Source organism: Xenopus tropicalis, chromosome 4, assembly GCF_000004195.4.
Source record: "Xenopus tropicalis strain Nigerian chromosome 4, UCB_Xtro_10.0, whole genome shotgun sequence".
Taxonomy (NCBI): domain Eukaryota; kingdom Metazoa; phylum Chordata; class Amphibia; order Anura; family Pipidae; genus Xenopus; species Xenopus tropicalis.
Window position 1 is genome coordinate 85,854,236 of NC_030680.2, and position 20,322 is coordinate 85,874,557.

General features: G+C 36.7%; 1 protein-coding gene across 5 annotated transcripts in view; it reads right to left on the minus strand.

The window, feature by feature from the left end:
• Nucleotides 1–20,322, minus strand: part of nfia (nuclear factor I/A) — a 246,950-nt gene that overhangs the window by 17,106 nt on the left and 209,522 nt on the right. For all 5 annotated transcript variants that reach the window (XM_031900900.1, XM_004913948.4, XM_002931611.5 and 2 more), the window contains one exon: nucleotides 17,865–17,956. In XM_031900900.1, coding sequence (XP_031756760.1) covers nucleotides 17,865–17,956 — 92 coding nt within the window. The remainder of the gene's footprint in view (nucleotides 1–17,864; nucleotides 17,957–20,322) is intronic.

Sequence of the window (20,322 nt, forward strand, 5' to 3'; positions counted from 1 at the left end):
TCATGCACAAAAGGTTTGTGAAGAAGAAAACCTTGAATGAGCTGGTGCAGTTCATTGGATTCTTTTGTCAGCACATTACTCCAAACCACCCATATTTTTATTTTAATGCAATAAAACTCGAAGTATTTTTTAAAGTGACAGCAAGCCTCATTTACCATTGCCCCAGACACAAGTGATGTAGCACTCAGAGATGCATAAGTGTGCCCCTCAGATCTCATGGACAAAGAACTTATCTCATGTGTTTGCACTAGGCAGCACCGCCTCAGGGGTCCTTGCCACCCTGAGGTGGCCAAGTCGATGCTACCCCCCTCGCCCCCCTGCACTTCTGTTTTTCATGTTGGAGGGAGCAGAGGGGGCTGCATTGCTAATGCAGAGAGCACTTAAATTCTGATTAAAAAGTTACCAGTAGCTGCCACTTCATGGCAGCAGCGCCCCTGGTGCTAAGTGTAAAACTAAGTATTTTCATTAGCGCTCACTAGATTGTAAAAAAAAAAAGATAAGAGCGCTGCTCTGCCTGGTAGTAAAAAATTGATACCTGTATATAACAACAAGCTGGGGGTGTAAACCAAGCTGTTGGGTTCAATTTTGATATGTGAAGAAGGACACCACTCTCTGGCTTGTATCATTAACCAAGATGCCTCACCCTGAACCCATAGCTGGGGGTGAGCTAAAACACTAACAATGCATAGGCTAACACTCCTGCAGCCAATCTGGTTGAAGATAAAAACATTAGTGCATTAATTAACAGTGCTTTTATCTTTAACCAAGAGGGCTGTAGAAGTGCCTGCCTATCAAGTGTTAGAAATTTCTAGATTGCACCACTGAATGGCTATAAAATGCCCTTGTGCTGCCCACCTACCACCCACTATGTGCAACAACGCCAAATGCTGACTATGCTGCATTCAGATTGAGACAACTCTTTGTCCTCCATTCTAAGTTCTTAAAGGAGAAAGAAAGGCAAAGTCACTTGGGGGTGCCAAAATGTTAGGCACCCCCAAGTGACTTTAATCGCTTTCCTCGTACCCCGGGCTGGTGCCCCTGTACGGAGAAAACAGCACCAGCCCGGGGTACCTGTAGCGGAGCGCGTTCCTCCTTCCGGCTTCCCTTTCCGAAAATGCCAGCGGTTGGCACATGCGCAGTAGAGTGAAAAGCCGACTTTTCTGTTAAAGTTCGGCTTTTCACTCTACTGCACATGCGTGCACAGGGAACCAGGAAGCGATGGAGCTTTTTTAGCCAAAGTTAAAAAAATATATGTTTGGCCCAAATTTAAAACATAATACATTGTACATACAATGAAATAATGCAAGACAGTTATCCCAAACTCAAGGCTAAAATAACATAGTGTGGCTCAAGTACAAAGCAAAAAGATGGATGTCCTACCAGGACCCAGGCAAAGTCCTGATCTGAATCAATCTGTGATACTATTTGAAGAACAAAAAAAAAAAATCCTGAACAGTGTGCAAAGCAGGTACATACCTAAGCCAAAATATGTAAATTGTTATTGCTGCAAAAAGATGGAATGGAATTAATTTTTTAAGTGAAATTATTGTAAAAACAATTTGAATCTTACTTGTAAGATGAAATATGCTGTTTGTATACTGTAAGTATACAAACAGCATATTTCATCTTACAAGTAAGATTTAAAAATTTTTTGCAATAATTTCACTTTAAAAATTAATTCTGAGCTTTAATTTTTGTAAGGCAATCATTTAAACCAAATACACGTCACTATTAGTACAAACCGGATTCCAAAAAAGTTGGGACACTAAACAAATTGTGAATAAAAACTGAATGCAATGATGTGGAGGTGCCAACTTCTAATATTGTATTCAGAATAGAACATAAATCACGGAACAAAAGTTTAAACTAAGAAAATGTACCATTTTAAGGGAAAAATATGTTGATTCAGAATTTCATGGTGTCAACAAATCCCAAAAAAGTTGGGACAAGTAGCAATAAGAGGCTGGAAAAAGTAAATTTGAGCATAACGAAGAGCTGGAAGACCAAATAACACTAATTAGGTCAATTGGCAACATGATTGGGTATAAAAAGAGCTTCTCAGAGTGGCAGTGTCTCTCAGAAGCCAAGATGGGTAGAGGATCACCAATTCCCACAATGTTGCGCAGAAAGATAGTGGAGCAATATCAGAAAGGTGTTACCCAGTGAAAAATTGCAAAGATTTTGCATCTATCATCATCAACTGTGCATAACATCATCCGAAGATTCAGAGAATCTGGAACAATCTCTGTGCGTAAGGTTCAAGGCCGTAAAACCAGACTGGATGCCCGTGATCTCCGGGCCCTTAAACGACACTGCACCACAAACAGGAATGCTACTGTAAAGGAAATCACAGAATGGGCTCAGGAATACTTCCAGAAACCATTGTCAGTGAACACAATCCACCGTGCCATCCGCCGTTGCCAGCTGAAACTCTACAGTGCAAAGAAGAAGCCATTTCTAAGCAAGATCCACAAGCTCAGGCGTTTTCACTGGGCCAGGTATCATTTAAAATGGAGTGTGGCAAAAACGAGTCACGATTCGAAGTTCTTTTTGGAAATCTGGGACGCCATGTCATCCGGACCAAAGAGGACAAGGACAACCCAAGTTGTTATCAACGCTCAGTTCAGAAGCCTGCATCTCTGATGGTATGGGGTTGCATGAGTGTGTGTGGCATGGGCAGCTTGCATGTCTGGAAAGGCAGCATCAATGCAGAAAAATATATTCAGGTTCTAGAACAACATATGCTCCCATCCAGACGTCATCTCTTTCAGGGAAGACCCTGCATTTTTCAACAAAATAATGCCATCAATCACAACATCATGGCTGCGTAGGAAAAGGATCCGGTTACTGAAATGGCCAGTCTGCAGTCCAGATTTTTCACCTATAGAGAACATTTGGTCCATCATAAAGAGGAAGGTGCGACAAAGAAGGCCCAAGACGATTGAACAGTTAGAGGCCTGTATTAGACAAGAATGGGAGAGCATTCCTATTCCTAAACTTGAGAAACTGGTCTCCTCGGTCCCCAGACGTCTGTTGAGTGTTGTAAGAAGAAGGGGAGATGCCACACAGTGGTGAAAATGGCCTTGTCCCAACTTTTTTGGGATTTGTTGACACCATGAAATTCTGAATCAACATATTTTTCCCTTAAAATGGTACATTTTCTCAGTTTAAACTTTTGTTCCGTGATTTATGTTCTATTCTGAATAAAATATTAGAAGTTGGCACCTCCACATCATTGCGTTCAGTTTTTATTCACAATTTGTTTAGTATCCCAACTTTTTTGGAATCCGGGTTGTAGATTTAGTAAAAAATGAGGAACTTCCCTTTTTTCTTTTTTAATTTTGTGACAAGTAAATAAGAAATTTACTCTTCTACTGTATAAAATTAGCCTTTGCCATTTCATTTTGTAAGTACCTCTTGTTGTATGGGCAGTGACATTGGCGATTTCTCATTCTGAAGGACATGTTCATGAACAGGCGCTACCATGTCACTGTCTGTCAGTGACTCAAAACAATGGGTTGTTCTAAAAATTCAGGTACAATAATTTACAATGTATAGAGAAGGAAACTATTAAAAGTTGATACTCGTGATATTTTACAGTACTTGGTAGGACTTGGTTAAGAGAAGGCTGACCTTGTGAGCAATGGCAACTGTCAAGAAATACTCATTAGACAAGAAGAAAGGTAGAGAGATAGGACCACTCCAGAAACCTTGTGAAGATGTGTATTTTCAACAATTGACAATATACAGTATATTGTCTATTTTCATATTATGAAAATATTGTTGCCTAAAACAAAATACATTTTTTCACGGAATCTAACCTTTCTCAGCTTCCTCATTTGAAAAAAACATTTGTACCTCCTGATTCCACACAGCTTAAAGTGATACTGACACCAAAAAATTTCTTATAAAAATATGAACCTACTTCCAAACCTAACAATAGGTCATGTTGACTGTTTTTTCCTAAAAGTCCTGTTTCTCTACATAAATCCTACTGAAGATCCTGAACCCTCAATCTGTCAAAATGACTACATCATAAACTGGGAGGATTCAGCTTGCCATTTGCTTCAAAGAGTTCCCCCTCCCTCCCTCGCTCCTCACATTGCATTGTGAACTAGATAGCAGGCAGGACTGATCTTTCCATTGCCTGCCTACTTCAAAGGGCTGTCCCCCTCTCTGCTCTTCGCACAAAGAATTTAAATAGCAGGCCAGCTTCAAGGAACAGTAACACCAAAAAATCAAAGTGTATAAAAGGAACTACAGTATAATGTACTGTTGCCCTGCACTGGTGCAACTGGTGTATTTGCTTTAGAAACATTACTATAGTTTAGTAAATGAAGCTGCTGTGTAGCCATGGGGGCAGCCATTTAAAAGAGAAAAGGCACAGGTTACATAGCAGATAACAGATAAGTTCTGTACAATACAATGGTGTTTTATCTGTTATCTGCTATGTAACCTGTGCCTTTTCTCCTTTTTCCAGCTTGAATTGCTGCCCCCATGGCTACACAGCAGCTTTTTATATAAACTATAGAAGTGTTTCTGAAGCAAATGTGCAAATTTTACCAGTGCAGGGCAACAGTGCATTGTATTATGATTACTTAAAAACATTTTTATTTTTTGGAGGGGAACAAACATGGCTGCTCCGTGGGTCTATAATTCGTGCTACCATAATTATGAAGCGATTTAGTTTATAAGGATTTAGTTTATAAGGAATTTTTTAAGGAATTTTAATGCATTATGCTGGTATTTCAGCATGTAGCTGGCAATAACCATGCAGAAATGTGCTCTACATGAACCAAATCTATAACTGTATAGCACATGAAGGCAAAACATTTTTAGGACCATATATATGTATATATATATACGTGTCAACACAATCATCATTATACCTACTGTGATGGAAAGCAATGCAAAGAAAATGCATTCATTAATGGTGGGTTATGGCTCTAAAAAAAATTATAAGAATGCATTCTAGCTTTTCAATTTTAAATTTTCCACATATCAAAAAACTTCCACTAGCTATGCAGGGTCTTGTTGCTAGAATATAGTTTGTGCTCTTCATCGCAGGACTTTATTTCCCTGTACACTTTCTGCTTATAAGCATACTTCTAGTACCTAAGCACAAAATGCCAAGATCTAGACCAAATAGTGAAAATATAGTCTCTTATGGAATATATAGGAATTATTTTCAGTGATTCCATTACAGAAAAGGCTTAATTATACTCTTGCACTGTCGCTTTGGTTAAGAAACTGAAGGGGGAGATGTTCTCCCCCCAATGATGTTTTTCTCCATAACTGGCCTCATCTAGAACAAGTGTACTAAAAACTTATGGAAATAAGAAAGACACTGGGAAACCTTCACTATTATTCTGAATATAATGGGAAGAACTCCTATTAGGGACACATGTTTGAAATGCAATCCACTGTAAATTGTATGGCTGGTACTCGGCATTCACATATTAATTATGCATGGTAACTTCAGATATAAAATGAGACTGCAGCTTGCCTCTTACTTTCAAGAAAAGTGGTTCTTTTTAACTCTTTCATGGCTCAAACCTACATCAGAACAAATCATGAAGCTATAGAAAGCAGCACATATGAAAGCATTTTTGACTTTTGTATTTGTTTTTCTCAAGAAGCCATGCAATATAAGTTCTTGCTTTTGCTAAGGATGCCTATGCAATCTGTGTAACAGTAAAATCTTGTGTCTGTAATGGATGATAGCAACCTTTGTATTACTGAAAAAAAGAAAGAAAAAAATACTAAGACGAAAAATGTAGGGATGTAAAAACCAATCCCATTTAGTTTTTTTGTTAGGAAATGGCATACTACATAGATCAGAGACTTTTCATCCTATAAAACCCCCACTGTACACAAAGCACAGGAAAATGTGGAGGGGGGTATAGAAAGAGGGAGAAAAAAACCAAAAGCAGCTTAGGATGTGTTAACTCTGCTATTCTGTCGGCTTAAAGAGTATTTTATGCTTGATCAACAGCTCCCTTTTATTATGCCTTTCTTTCATTCATTCAAGACTTCAAAGAGCACAGCGCCAGTGTACCTGATCTTCCAGAGGAACTTGTAAGGGTGTTCTAAAGAAAACAGGGTATTGGGAGCCAGAGACCCCTGTGGACAAGGCAGTTCAAAGAGAATATTTCAACAATGATTACATTTTGTAAATCTTTTTACCGAGGACAGCTTGTTTCCTGCTTTTTCATAAAAAATAGATTGCAGCCATTAAACACAGTCCTGTGCAAAAGAGTCTCTTCAGAACTGTGATTCCACTTTAGAAGAGGCTTTAGAAAGAGGTGGTCATACAGTGAGATAACATCTGATGCTAATGTTGATTCTTACTTAGTAATCACAGTTGTGTACTTCATTAGAATGTACTTACATCAGACTTTGTAACCTGCTTTACCAATTGGGTTCTTTTTCTTGTTTTCAATGTATTTGCACTGAACTGATGATTACTGCAAAGCATTTTGTAAAAATATACAGATTTATTGAACAAAGTCGCAATAATAAGAGAAAAAAAGAGGGCATACATGTTGGAAGCAGTAAAATTTATTTTGACAAACTGGCCTAGGCCTAAAGAACTCTATGGGCAGTGTCATACTTGGTTTGCTACTTTCCAGCGATGGTGATGTGATAAAGCAGAATAGCACTGTTTCAAGTGTATTGTTTGCAGGTTCAAACAATACGTTAGCTAAAAAGCTTATTGCACTGTGATGAATGCTATGTCAGATACATTTATTTTATAGATACTTTAAAAGAAAAGTTTAATGTAAAAGGCCCCTTCCCTCCGAGTTATTGACTGACATGCTACAACAGCCTACATTCAAAATGGATCAATATTGCATACTGTATATTCAGTGCTGCAATAGTATATGCACTAATCAACAAAATGGTAATTTATTATAAGTACATTCTGGGGCTTATTTATCATACTGTGTAAAATGATTAAAACCAGAAAATAGTGTAAAAAGTGGTGTAAAATTAATGGTAAATGTATCAAGTTCTGTTTTGATATCTTTATTTGACACCATTATTTTACGCAACTACAGACATTGTATAATCCATTAAAGTCAAAGGGAAAAACTAAAGAAAGGTAAGTTCCGGCGTAGTAAAAAAAAAAAAAAAAAGCTGAAAAAACCTGCAATGGATAAATGCCATATGTTTACATAGCATTAAGGCAATCACTGGAAATGATTACACAACTTGCGCCATTTTTTTATCATTACACAAATACGTTATTTTTTATGCTGTGGTGCCTGCTGATGTGTGGTATATTTGGTTGCAAATACACCGCATAATAAACAAGACCCTCTATGTCTCTCAAGCCACCATATATCTTCGCAAAGGTCAGTACATTTGTTACTCATTTATAAAATACTTCCACCCTTTGATGGGGGTTATAACCATTGACTATTGTTAGTAAAACTATACAGGCATATATTTTGAACAGAACTGGGGGTAAAAAACAAACAGGAGTTTACTAACTTTCTGCTGGGAGGTAAAAAGCACAATACTGCAGTAAATGTGACCTAGATTTCATAGATTTCAATGGAGCTTTAGAGACTGTACCACACCAGAGGTTTATATTTAAAAAAAAGACCATAAATCTTTGCCTGGTATTTGTTCTGAAAAGACTGAAAGGCAAAGAATTCTTTAGCCAAACCAATGTTGTAAGAAGATCTCTGAAATATATAACTTTTTGATAGAAAAAATAAATGATGAGGCATTTTTGGATTACATAATAAAAGTTGCAAAGTTAGCAATAAATCTAGTCACCTATAGCAACCAATAAGCAGGTAGCATTTACTGGCCACCTGTGTAAAAACAAACTTTTTGCTATGGGTTATGGCACTTGGACAAGCTGGGGGTTATTACATAAAAATAAACTCCAACTTTTCTGAAGAACAACATATTGTATCTTCATTGCAGAGAAAGATTTTAACAGAATGGGCATTAACTATATTAGAAAATGATTTTAGTAGTTTATTAAAGTGTTAGGAACTTTATCCTTGTCTGTTACATATCTTGATTTGTGAGTTCTAGGCTGCACTGTTAGTTCCTGGATATCTTGTCCCAATTCTCTTCCTCTTATTTGTTGTATTCCTGTTCCTTATCTTTGTTCCTGCTTTGCCAAAAGTTCTAATACTTTTTTGAACTGGAATAGTCTTTGGTTTTGTTCCTTGTCCTGTCCTTAACATTCTTACTCTGTCTGATTGCCTATTCTCTTGATCATACCTTGCTTGTACTTGACTAGTCTTTTTTAAACATTGGCCTTATCCAGCTACATATTTGGAGCCTCACTTGCCCTTGCACATGTTCTTGATCCAAACATAACCATATATAACTATATATAGCACCAGCATTGGGTGATTACTATTGACATATTTCTCTTTCTGACCAGAATTATGTGTTATATACAGTGGAGGAAATAATTATTTGACCCCTCACTGATTTTGTAAGTTTGTCCAATGACAAAGAAATGAAAAGTCTCAGAACAGTATCATTTCAATGGTAGGTGTATTTTAACAGTGGCAGATAGCACATCAAAAGGAAAATCGAAAAAATAACTTTAAATAAAAGATAGCAACTGATTTGCATTTCATTGAGTGAAATAAGTTTTTGAACCCTCTAACAAAAAAAGACTTAATACTTAGTGGAAAAACCCTTGTTTGCAAGCACAGAGGTCAAACGTTTCTTGTAATTGATGACCAAGTTTGCGCACATTTTAGGAGGAATGTTGGTCCCACTCCTCTTTGCAGATCATCTCTAAATCCCTAAGGTTTCGAGGCTGTCTCTGTGCAACTCTGAGCTTGAGCTCCCTCCATAGGTTTTCTATTGGATTAAGGTCCGGAGACTGACTAGGCCACTCCATGACCTTAATGTGCTTCTTCTTGAGCCACTCCTTTGTTGCCTTTGCTGTATGTTTTGGGTCATTGTCGTGCTGGAACACCCATCCACGACCCATTTTCAGTTTCCTGGCAGAGGGAAGGAGGTTGTCGTTCAGGATTTCACGAAACATGGCTCCGTCCATTTTCCCGTTAATGCGAATAAGTTGTCCTGTGCCCTTAGCAGAAAAACACCCCCAAAGCAAAATGTTTTCACCCCCATGCTTGACGGTGGGGACGGTGTTTTGGGGGTCATAGGCAGCATTTTTCTTCCTCAAACACAGCGAGTTGAGTTAATGCCAAAGAGCTCTATTTTGGTCTCATCAGACCACAGCACCTTCTCCCAGTCACTCACAGAATCATTCAGGTGTTCATTGGCAAACTTCAGACGGGCCTGCACATGTGCCTTCTTGAGCAGGGGGACCTTGCGAGCCCTGCAGGATTTTAATCCATTGCGGTGTAATGTGTTTCCAATGGTTTTCTTGGTGACTGTGGTCCCTGCTAATTTGAGGTCATTAACTAACTCCTCCCGTGTAGTTCTAGGATGCTTTTTCACCTTTCTCAGAATCATTGACACCCCACGAGGTGAGATCTTGCATGGAGCCCCAGAGCGAGGTCGATTGATGGTCATTTTGTGCTCCTTCCATTTTCGAACAATCGCACCAACAGTTGTCACCTTCTCTCCCAACTTCTTGCTAATGGTTTTGTAGCCCATTCCAGCCTTGTGCAGGTCTACAATTTTGTCTCTGACATCCTTGGACAGCTCTTTGGTCTTTCCCATGTTGGAGAGTTTGGAGTCTGCTTGATTGATTGATTCTGTGGACAGGTGTCTTTTATACAGGTGACTAGTTAAGACAGGTGTCCTTAATGAGGTTGACTAATTGAGTAGAATTGTCTAACCACTCTGTGGGAGCCAGAACTCTTAATGGTTGGTAGGGGTTCAAAAACTTATTTCACTCAATGAAATGCAAATCAGTTGCTATCTTTTATTTAAAGTTATTTTTTCGATTTTCCTTTTGATGTGCTATCTGCCACTGTTAAAATAAACCTACCATTGAAATGATACTGTTCTGAGACTTTTCATTTCTTTGTCATTGGACAAACTTACAAAATCAGTGAGGGGTCTAATAATTATTTCCTCCACTGTATTATGTCAATGTTCAATAACAATCTTGATAATACAAAACTAGCTCTAAGTACCATAGTTCTAAGACTTTTATGTCCACAGTATTTTTCAACATTATTTAAAAAAGTTTTGTAGAAACATCCCAAAGTCCAAATCTTACCAGTAAATATAAGCTAAAAGGCAAGAATATAAACCTCTATTACAATACAAAATAGAGAGACTGCAGTCTGAACCAGTTATGCCTGGGCAAAAATTTCTACAAACCTTCACACAAGTGATTTATGTTTCCCTGCACATCTCTGCCTACAGAAAAAAAAATCAATTGTATTGACAGGATGAGTTCTATACTGCCAATCAAGCAAATGTGATTTGATAGTACCCTTAAGCATTTCAGGGATAAGGGAAGGAATACAGAGTGTGTTCAAGTCTGCATCACCTGTCCAAGATCAATGATTGCAATGAAACTACTGGCTGCATGATGCACCCAACTACCACTATAAATAATGTACACTCAGCTGATTAACTTAGTGTTCTTTGCAGTGTAAACACATAAAGATGCATAAGTTAAAAAAGGAAGGAACTAAAAGTCATAATTTATTTATACATTTTGCATCATTTGGGCACGTTCTCACATTCCATTTTTTTGTGCAACAATTACTGTACCAACAACCCTGACAGACAGGGTCAATATATTGATCCACAGCCTGATGCAGTAACATAGCAGACTCATTTCATACACTATTTTCTGTTATAAATGTGTGACTAGGCACTAAATGGAGTTGAAGGAAAAAAGAAAAAGCAAACAAACAAAAACAATGCAACTTTAACTTTAATTCTATGATATAATTGGGAATCCTTTGCTAAACGGTATTATAATAGTAGATTGTAAGAATCAATGCATTTTAGGCAGCTGAATTTGCAAGACACTTGCATACATGTATATCAATATAACATACTGTTGTACACATACCAGCAGGGGATTGTCTAGACAGGCATTGTAAGAAAAAACGGACCAGAAGCAGTTAGAAATATCGGTGGAAATAATGGGGTCTGAACTGCTGTTAATGTAATTAGCTTTAAAAATGTGAAATTACAACTGAAAAAATCAACACAGTATTGTTTTACTATAAAAAAAAAATGTGCTTCATTAAAAGTAAAAGAGACAAATAATAATTTTGCAACTCTGGCACATTTGTTTAAAAGACAAAACAGCTTCCTTGGACTTTGACTCTAGGATACATATGCACTTCCATTGCCCTACCCTGTGGATTCTTAATAATCTAAAATCTGAATATAGATCCATACATCCAAGGGCCCACTATCCACCTATATGGTAAACAGAGAAAATTTCTAAAATTCCCCCAGCTCCTGCGGATACTTGCCTAAATCTGGTGGCAGAGTTGAAGGGGGTGGTGGTGGTACCTGTAGCTCCTTCAGTTGGTGCATGAGCAGAACACACAGGCCTGAGCATGGGCAAAAAGCAGGGATAGAGGGGCAGGCTGAGATGCCTACGGCAGCAACAAACCTAAATGCAGCCCCGGCTTTAACACTCAAAGAATTATATACAGTTTGTGTGAAAAGCAGGTTGTTTCCCACAGTATTATCTCATATGCTTGCAATTACAAACTGAAAAGCTGAAAGTCTTTAATTTTGTAAAAATGACAAATTTCCAGATGGTACCTAAGTCCCATCACAATTAGGGTTTGGGTGGAGCTTTTTACAGGGTCATTGAAAATTAATCCTTCAACCAGACCAGAGTACAAGGGCTAAAGCAAACAACCTCCTAATTGATTGTAAGCTCTTTGGGGCAAGGACCTCATCCCAACTGTGTATTGAAACCCCTAAGCACTTAAGCATATATATTTTCACTGTATAACTTACACACCTGTTTGTGTCTAGGCCTTGGAAAGCGCCATGTACAATTGCGGTGTTATATAAATAAATAAATAGCAAGCTCACACACCCCACCAATTAAAAATACATATTTATTTGAAAAGCTTTAAAAGGTCTTTCCATAATGTTTCAAACTTTGAAAGGACAACTGAAGTCCAGAAAAACAACCTGCTTTAAGTTATTATGCCCTTTGGTTCTATATCTGGCCATCTATTAATGCTCAACCCCTATGCCTTTTTTTCCACAAGTAAGGGGTATATTTATCATGCTGTGTAAAAAGTGGAGTGAAGCATTACCGGTGATGTTGCCCAGGGCAACCAATCAGCAATTAGATTTCAACAGTTAGAACCAAAGCAAAGCATCTGATTGGCTGCTATAAACAACATCACCGGTTATGTTTTACTCCACTTTATGCACAGCATGATAAATATACCCCCTAAGGGGCTGATTTACTAAGACACAAATTCCGACCGAATTGGAAAAATTCCGATTGGAAAACGAACATTTTGTGACTTTTTCGTATTTTTTGCGATTTTTTCGGCGCCTTTACGACTTTTCGGAAATTATCGCGACTTTTTTATCGCGAGTTTTTCGTAGCCATTCCGAAAGTTGCGATTTTTTCGTAGCGTTAAAACTTGCGCGAAAAGTTGCGATTTTTTCGTAGTGTTAAAACTTGCGCAAAACGTTGCGCCTTTTAAGTTTTAACGCTACGAAAAAAGCGCAACTTTTCGCGCAAGTTTTAACGCTACGAAAAAATCGCAACTTTCGGAATGGCTACGAAAAACTCGCGTTTTTCCGCAAAAATCGTATTGGTAACGAAAAAGTCGCGATAATTTTCCGAAAAAATCGCAAAATACCGATCATTACGAAAAAAACGCATTCGGCCCATTCGTGAGTAAGTAAATGGGCCCCTAAGTGTACATTTCCTTTACACAGTGTACTGCGCATGTGTGAAAGGTCTCTGCACACTGACAGGTAAAGAAGCATGCATGAAATGGTACTTGTCCAAAATGACAGTTTTGGGTGTCTTTTTAATGCTACTGGGCTACTGTGCCTTTAAAAATAACAGCCCTAGAGCAATGGTTAAAACTTGGCTTAAAAACAATGGTTAAAAACAGGTATTTGTTGTTTTGTTGTTAATTTAGTTGCCCTTTAAAATAAGGACTACCGACTGACTAAAATTATTACCAGTTTACCTGCCTGCTCCTGTGCATTAATTTTTCTGATAGTACCAATAACCTTTATTAGAAATAAGCCAAAATGTAGTAGAAACAGATACTTCACCCAATGTCTATTTTAACCGATTCACAACAGAAAACCTAAACCATAATAATGAAATACCTTTAAAAATTAGGTAAATGCACAAATTTCATGGCCCCACTTTTAATGCAGATTTCTTATTTTGGTTAGAGTTGTCTCATTGATGCTACCAGAGTCAGACTGCAGTGCATTTCAAATACCATATATTAACAATACTACCTGCAAAAATAGCTCCTTCCTGTAAAGTGATGAAATAGATAAGAATGTCTTTTAATAAAGGTTTCCACATGTACTCAGTTTCATCAAACACTCATATTGCACTGGATTTGTGTGCTCTAATATACTACATAAGTAGAGATTATATATCAAGGGCACTACATATCTAGATTTAGAGTGGGATAAAAAGGGATTTAAGATACTAAACGTCAGGCTGTTTCTTTGCGATATTATGACTTTGGTTGTGAAGGCTATAATATTTGAACAGTAGCACCCCAAGTAAATTTAGTGAAAAGATTATCCATCACACATTCCCAGGGCACCAGATAATACTGTGCTTACTGCATAATCATTTATATAGCATTAGTTGTCTACAATATTGCCTTTGACAGAGAATTGTGACAGCGACGTTACAGAAACATTTACTTTCTGGCTTGCAAGACTCATTGCTTTTGTTTTAAGGTGGCAACCACAACAATAATAGATTATTAAAAATAATGAATATAGATATATACTGTATAATATAGATTGAATGACAATAAGAAAAAGATTAAGGTAATGTACCTTCCACCTGTTCTGAATGGTTAAAAATGGGTAAAGAGAGACCCGAAATGGGAAAGATATTTATTGGTGAGTTAAAGTCCCAAAATAACACAACAATAATAACGATACTGAATCTAAAATGGTAGGACTATACAAAAAAAGTACAGCTCCAACTGAGATAAAAATGCTGCAACATGATAGTCAGTGGGGCAGTGGGTTTTTTCTATACCCCTACTTTTTCAGATTAAGCATCCATGTAAATAAAAAAAAAAATCTGTTTATTACAAATAAAGCAGTAATACACTGTGTAATTGTTATTGGTAATTCAGCAAACACAAGGAGAGGAAAGCTTAACATTACAATATCACTGCACATTAATTAGCAGGGATGTTACACTACCATTAAAATTGGTTATGAAAGGAGCAATTAAAAACTAGAGCTGCTCAGCCTTGCCCTAATGTCAATGCATTTCGTAAAATAAATCAGATGAAATAGACCCGATTTGGCCACTCTGAGGAAAAATGTCAGGGATCCAAATCAAATGATTTACAGGGGGCTTCACCTGTTTTTCACCTGTGGTTTTATGTCAACCAGTCTGATTCATGCCAAGCTCAGCAAATTCTGGGATAGTGTAAATATCTTTTCAGATATAAATAGCACAACAGAAAGGTTGAGTGTAATTAACTCATACATGTAAAAATATGATGCTAAAAAATAACATGTTAAACAGCTTGATAACTTTCAAGAAAAATGGCAAGAAAATGCTATCTCTGGACTATGAGTCTCAGGCTAAGAGGGCTAAACATGTCGAGATAATGTCACTCATCTATGCTCACAGTGCCAGGCAACAAATTCCTCACCTTGTTACATTGTGATGTGATGGATCTGGGACTTGAGGTTCTTCTGCTTTTCAGAGCATCTGTGCATAACATACTATGGAAAGCAGAGGGACTTCAAGTTGCCTAATCCATCACGTCCTAATGGAACAAGGTGAGGGAAGGGCTGAATTACATTGTGAGCCTAGGGGGGTGAAGGGGAACTGGTGCCTAAACAGGCAAGCTTTCATGGTTTTCTTTAATCTGAGGAATCATATATGTCTGTTTAAAAAAATACTTTCATATTTATTTCTGTGTGTTCAGTGTTTATGCACCTTATTTAACAAAACTCCAAATTAATGAGCTCAAGTCAAAAGTGGGGTATATCTTCACTCTAAGTAAAGTGGTTGGCAATAGCAGTGCTGAGCTATTTTAGTATTTTGTAAAGAATACCATAAGAATTGAGTCTATTAAGATGAAACCTTAATTTTAAGGTTTCTCAGCTGTTAAAAACAGAGCAAAAATCAACATCAACAAAATTATGCCCTTGTGATAAAAAGGGTGGCACTCCCTCTTGCTTCATTACTATATACAATTATTAGTTATTTAGTTTTTGTTTTAGTCTTCACAAAGTCCTTTTTTTTTTTATCTTTTTTAGCTTGTTAATTGCTTTTTTTACATACATTATAGCTTCCTTGTACCTACTAAAAGTTTCAGCTGACCCTGCCTTAAAAGCATTTTTGATTCTTTCCAATCTCAATACTAACTGTTTTATCAAACCATAATGATTTTGCTTTGCCATATCTTTCCTTGCAAAACAATGGTAACATACTGATGGGTACATTTTTAAGTAGCATTTTGACATAGTTACATAGGGCTGAAAAAAGACCATCAAGACCAACCCTTCCAAGTGAACCCAGCAAACACAAACCTATACTGACCTATCTGTACACTCACATACATAAACTATATATATAAATATATATATATATATATACAAACACCAATACTAACTGTAGATACTATGCTTGTTCAATAACTCATCCAGGCCCCTCTTAAAGGTATTAACAGAATCTGCCATCACAACATCACTAGGAAGTGCTTTAAACAAACTCACTGCCCTCACCGTGAAAAACCACCTACGCTGCTTCAAATGGAAGCTCCGTTCCTCTAATCTAAAGGGGTGACCTCTGGTGCGCTGATTGTTTTTATGGGAAAAAAGCACATCCCCCATCTGCCTATAATCCCCTCTAATGTACTTGTACAGAGTAATCATGTCCCCTCACAAGCGCTTTTTTCCAGAGAAAACAACCCCAACCTTGACAGTCTAACCTCATAGTCCCTGCACTCTCTCCAGCTCATTAATACCCTTCTTAAGGACTGGAGCCCAAAACTGCACTGCATACTCAAGGTGCGGCCTTACCAGAGACCTATAAAGAGGCAAAATTATGTTTTAATCCCTTGAGTTAATGCCCTTTTTTATACAAGACAGCACTTTATTTGCTTTAGTAGCCACTGAATGACATTGCCTGGAATTAGACAACTTATTATCTACAAAAATCCCCAGATCCTTCTCAATTAAGGAACGTTCCAAACACACTACCATTTAGTGTATAAATCACATTTATATTATTTCTACCAAAGTGCATAACTTTGCACTTTTAAACACTGAACCTCATTTTCCATTTTTCTGCCCAGTTTTCAAATGTTGTCACAAACTGAGCACAGTAAATGCCTAGTAAATGACCTCCAATGTATGGATAAATGGCTTCACCCATAATTACAACTTGACCTAGTTAGTTAGTGAAGCCTAAATGTAGCTGGCCTTTATTCTTCTCATTTATACTGGAAAGTATGTAGCATATACCAGTGCTTAAAGGAGATGAAAACACAAAAAGAAAAGTTTCTAAACTCATAAAGAGTATCAAAAAAGCTTTCACTGAGATTGGCAGAAAAAGGGGCTTATCTTAAAGGAGAAGGAAAGGCATTCTGGCATTTTACTGCCAATAAATTAGTCACAATAGTGCAAGCTCGAAAACTATATTTATTCTGCAGAAAGATTTACCATACCTGAGTAAACAGCCCTAGAACACCCTGTGTTTGCTTAAGATAGCAACTGCCATTTTAGCTTGGTCTCAATAGCTTCAGTGCCTCAGCTCTAGCTGCTGGTAGCTAAGGGGTATATTTATTATGCTGTGTAAAAAGTAGAGTAAAACATTACCGGTAATGTTGCTCATAGCAGCCAATCAGATGCTTTGCTTTGATTTTCTAACTGTTGAAATCTAATTGCTGATTGGTTGCCCTGGACAACATCACCAGTTGTGCTTCACTACACTTTTTACACAGCTTGATAAATATACCCCTAAGAGTACACAGAGGTGGGAGGGGGTGCAAATTCTGATGGGAGGGGGAGAGAGGAGCAAACTGAGCAGACTGGTACCTGTGCCCTGAAGGATTTTTCTGAGATCAGGCAGTCTGATACTGAAGTACATGTGTACACAAAAGAAGACAAGAAATCCTGTGTTTTCTTTTGATAGAGTGCAACTTTTCTGTGAGTGCTTATGGCTGTATCTACATAGACCTTTCTGAGACTGGTTTGATTGCTCTTTTGGAACTTGGAAGGAATTTATTCCAAACTGCAGATAACTTCAAAAGAGGGTTATAGTCTTCCTGTAGATCAACTAGCAGTTAGGCAGGTTTCATTTAGACAAAAAGTTGAATTTGATGATGATTTTTTTTCAACATAAATTACAATATGTTACCATGTTATGACTAAATTAAGTTTTGTAGGCTTAACAATTAAACTTAGAAACCACAAATGCAGCCACTGCAGGCTGTGTAGGTATGCTGGAACCTGGTATTTAGGAAGATGAAAAAGTAAGGGAAAACTACATTTTGCTCCCTGATCATATTATTTTCTATTTTAGATTCTTTTAGTAAAATGAATGGTATTAAGTAGCACCTTAAGTTATAGCGCAGGGTACATGCATTAAATCGTGAATGAAGGCAAACTAAAAATTATCACTTGAAAACCAGAAAAAAAAACTGAAATATATTTTATATTTGTTTAAAGTGAGTGGAGAAGATAAATTAAATATATAGTGTACAACCAACCTGTGTCTGTTGAGGGATATTTACAAAGCTTGGATCCCGTGGTCCAACACTGACAAATCGGTTTGCGGGGGAGGTGCTAGGTGTTGAGTAGGCTGTGAATGGAAGAGACAGGAGGTTTTAGCACAGATTTTATTCAACAACAGAAGTATAATTTAGAAAAAAAACACACATAAATCATTCAGTTAGGCCTGTCACAAGTATTCTGGTAACCACAAGTCAACCACAACCATGAGAATATCAGATAATACTGATGCAGCTCATAGAGAGTCCATTACTGACTTCTATTTTACCTCAAACCTCAGACAGCATTAGCAGTGCTTCTAACTATTAAATGTAGTGGGTCCATTTTTTCAACATACCACATGTTCATGATTTAGATCATGTTAATATAATGATGCCATAAAAATCAGCCTGTGGAGCCCTATAGCAGAGTAGAAGTCAATATTTTTGCATTTTGCTGCACAAATCATAGGTATTACTCTGCATTAAGGATGGGACATCTGTTTGAGGAGAATAAATAACATTATTCAGTACTTTTTCACTTAACAGCAACTGAGGCTCATTTACTAACACCAAACTAATTTACCGCTGCATAGTATTACTTAGCAACCAATTATGATCCATCTGTAAAATGCTAGCCCCACTTGGTATCATTGCTCTATCATTGTATATCATATATACATATATCTAAAAAATAAGTGAATCATGAAAGATTTATTCTGTGTTCTGGGATGTAGGCGCTGATGTGTAGGTTCTTACATTTAATTATTTACATTTTTGCCAATACTGTATTAGTAGACACGGAGAAACTTGAACAATAAGTTTAGATTTAACATTATATCACATAGGATAATGCTTTTGTATATTGTATGTGGGTCCACATTCTCTCACATATCTGCACAGTGAAGGACAACAATCTATTTAAAACTAAAACTAATATAATATAGAGACATCAGCACTGTATTTGTGTGTAGTAGTGTTGGAAAAAACACCAATGCAAACTTTAAGTCATATATGAATTTTATCATGAAAGGTGAACCACCCTTTTAACATAATTTTGCCTCCATTAATTATATCTTAGTTGGGATTAGTACAGACAAAAAGTAAATAATTTTTTAAAATTGGAATTATATGATTAAAATGGAGACTTGGGGATGGCCTTCCTATAATTCTGAGACTTCTGGATAAGGTGTTTCCAGATTATGGATTCCATACTTGTACTAATTATTTATAAAAATCATAATTCAATTTGGAAAAGAATAAATATGTATGAATTATACAGCAAACACTATAACATCTGTACACATTAATTTCAATAAACCAGTAAGATGCAAAGAATATATAACAAAGGGTACAAAACAGGCTAAGTATAAGAATGGATTTTCACAAGCAACCTATACTAATACTAATCAACAAAACAATTTAGTACCACTCACACAGTCCAATCCATTATGCACTATAATGTCTAATGTAAATATCCTAAAAGGTTCATGTCTCCAGAGAACAGAATTGATACAACATTATATCAGTGGCAATCATCAAGGATGTACATTTTAAGAGGTCCTTTCTTTGCAGAAATCCGAAATCTACTGCATTACAGGAAATAAAACATTATGGAAGGAATTATTTATTATAACAATGGACAAGAATCAATCCTTTGTATATTTTATGTGAGCCAAGTTCTTTGCAGAAGAAAACACTGCCTGAATTGCCCATGCACCTTGGTGCAACATCAAATACGGTAAAATGCCACATGGAAATGTGAATTTCTTTCAGTAGCTGCCTGCTGGCAAATGTCTGCATTAAATTCTGGATTAATTAAATGCCATTGCAATGATGGCAAATTATCGTATCTCACACTCTTATTTAATTATGAAATAGAACTTAAGTAAGCTCATAAATATAATTAAATGAGCTGTCTGCATCACCAAGCACATATGCTCACTATCTTTTTACTGTTATTTTCTTTACCCACCAACAAAATTTTGAGATTTAGTCCAAGCAGTAAAGATGCTTAATAATTAGTAGAATTTTAATCTAAATTACTTCTAGGGGAATGGGGATCCACATGGTGGGGCAAGCAGATCTCATTTAATATTTAATTGATCAAATATAATTTTTAAACATATGGAAGCCAGCGTTTCACAAAATGATGTGAGTCAGGATGGGATCCAGATAGACTAAGAACTCTTAAATTAAGTTGAACTTAATAGATAATAATATTTTATCCAACTACAACAAGCCTTTATTCAGCTAGTCCATGTGATGAAAAAAGTTAGTAATTAGCAATACTGTGTTGGAAGAAGATAATACATATTTTTATCTTATTAAAGTTTATCTTTATAAAGTTTATCTTACTTGGCACACAGCACTATACAATTTATGTATTATTGCTAGTAATTTTACATCCATATTAACCATTTAACCAACAAAAAAAGGGCATGATTACCAATTAATG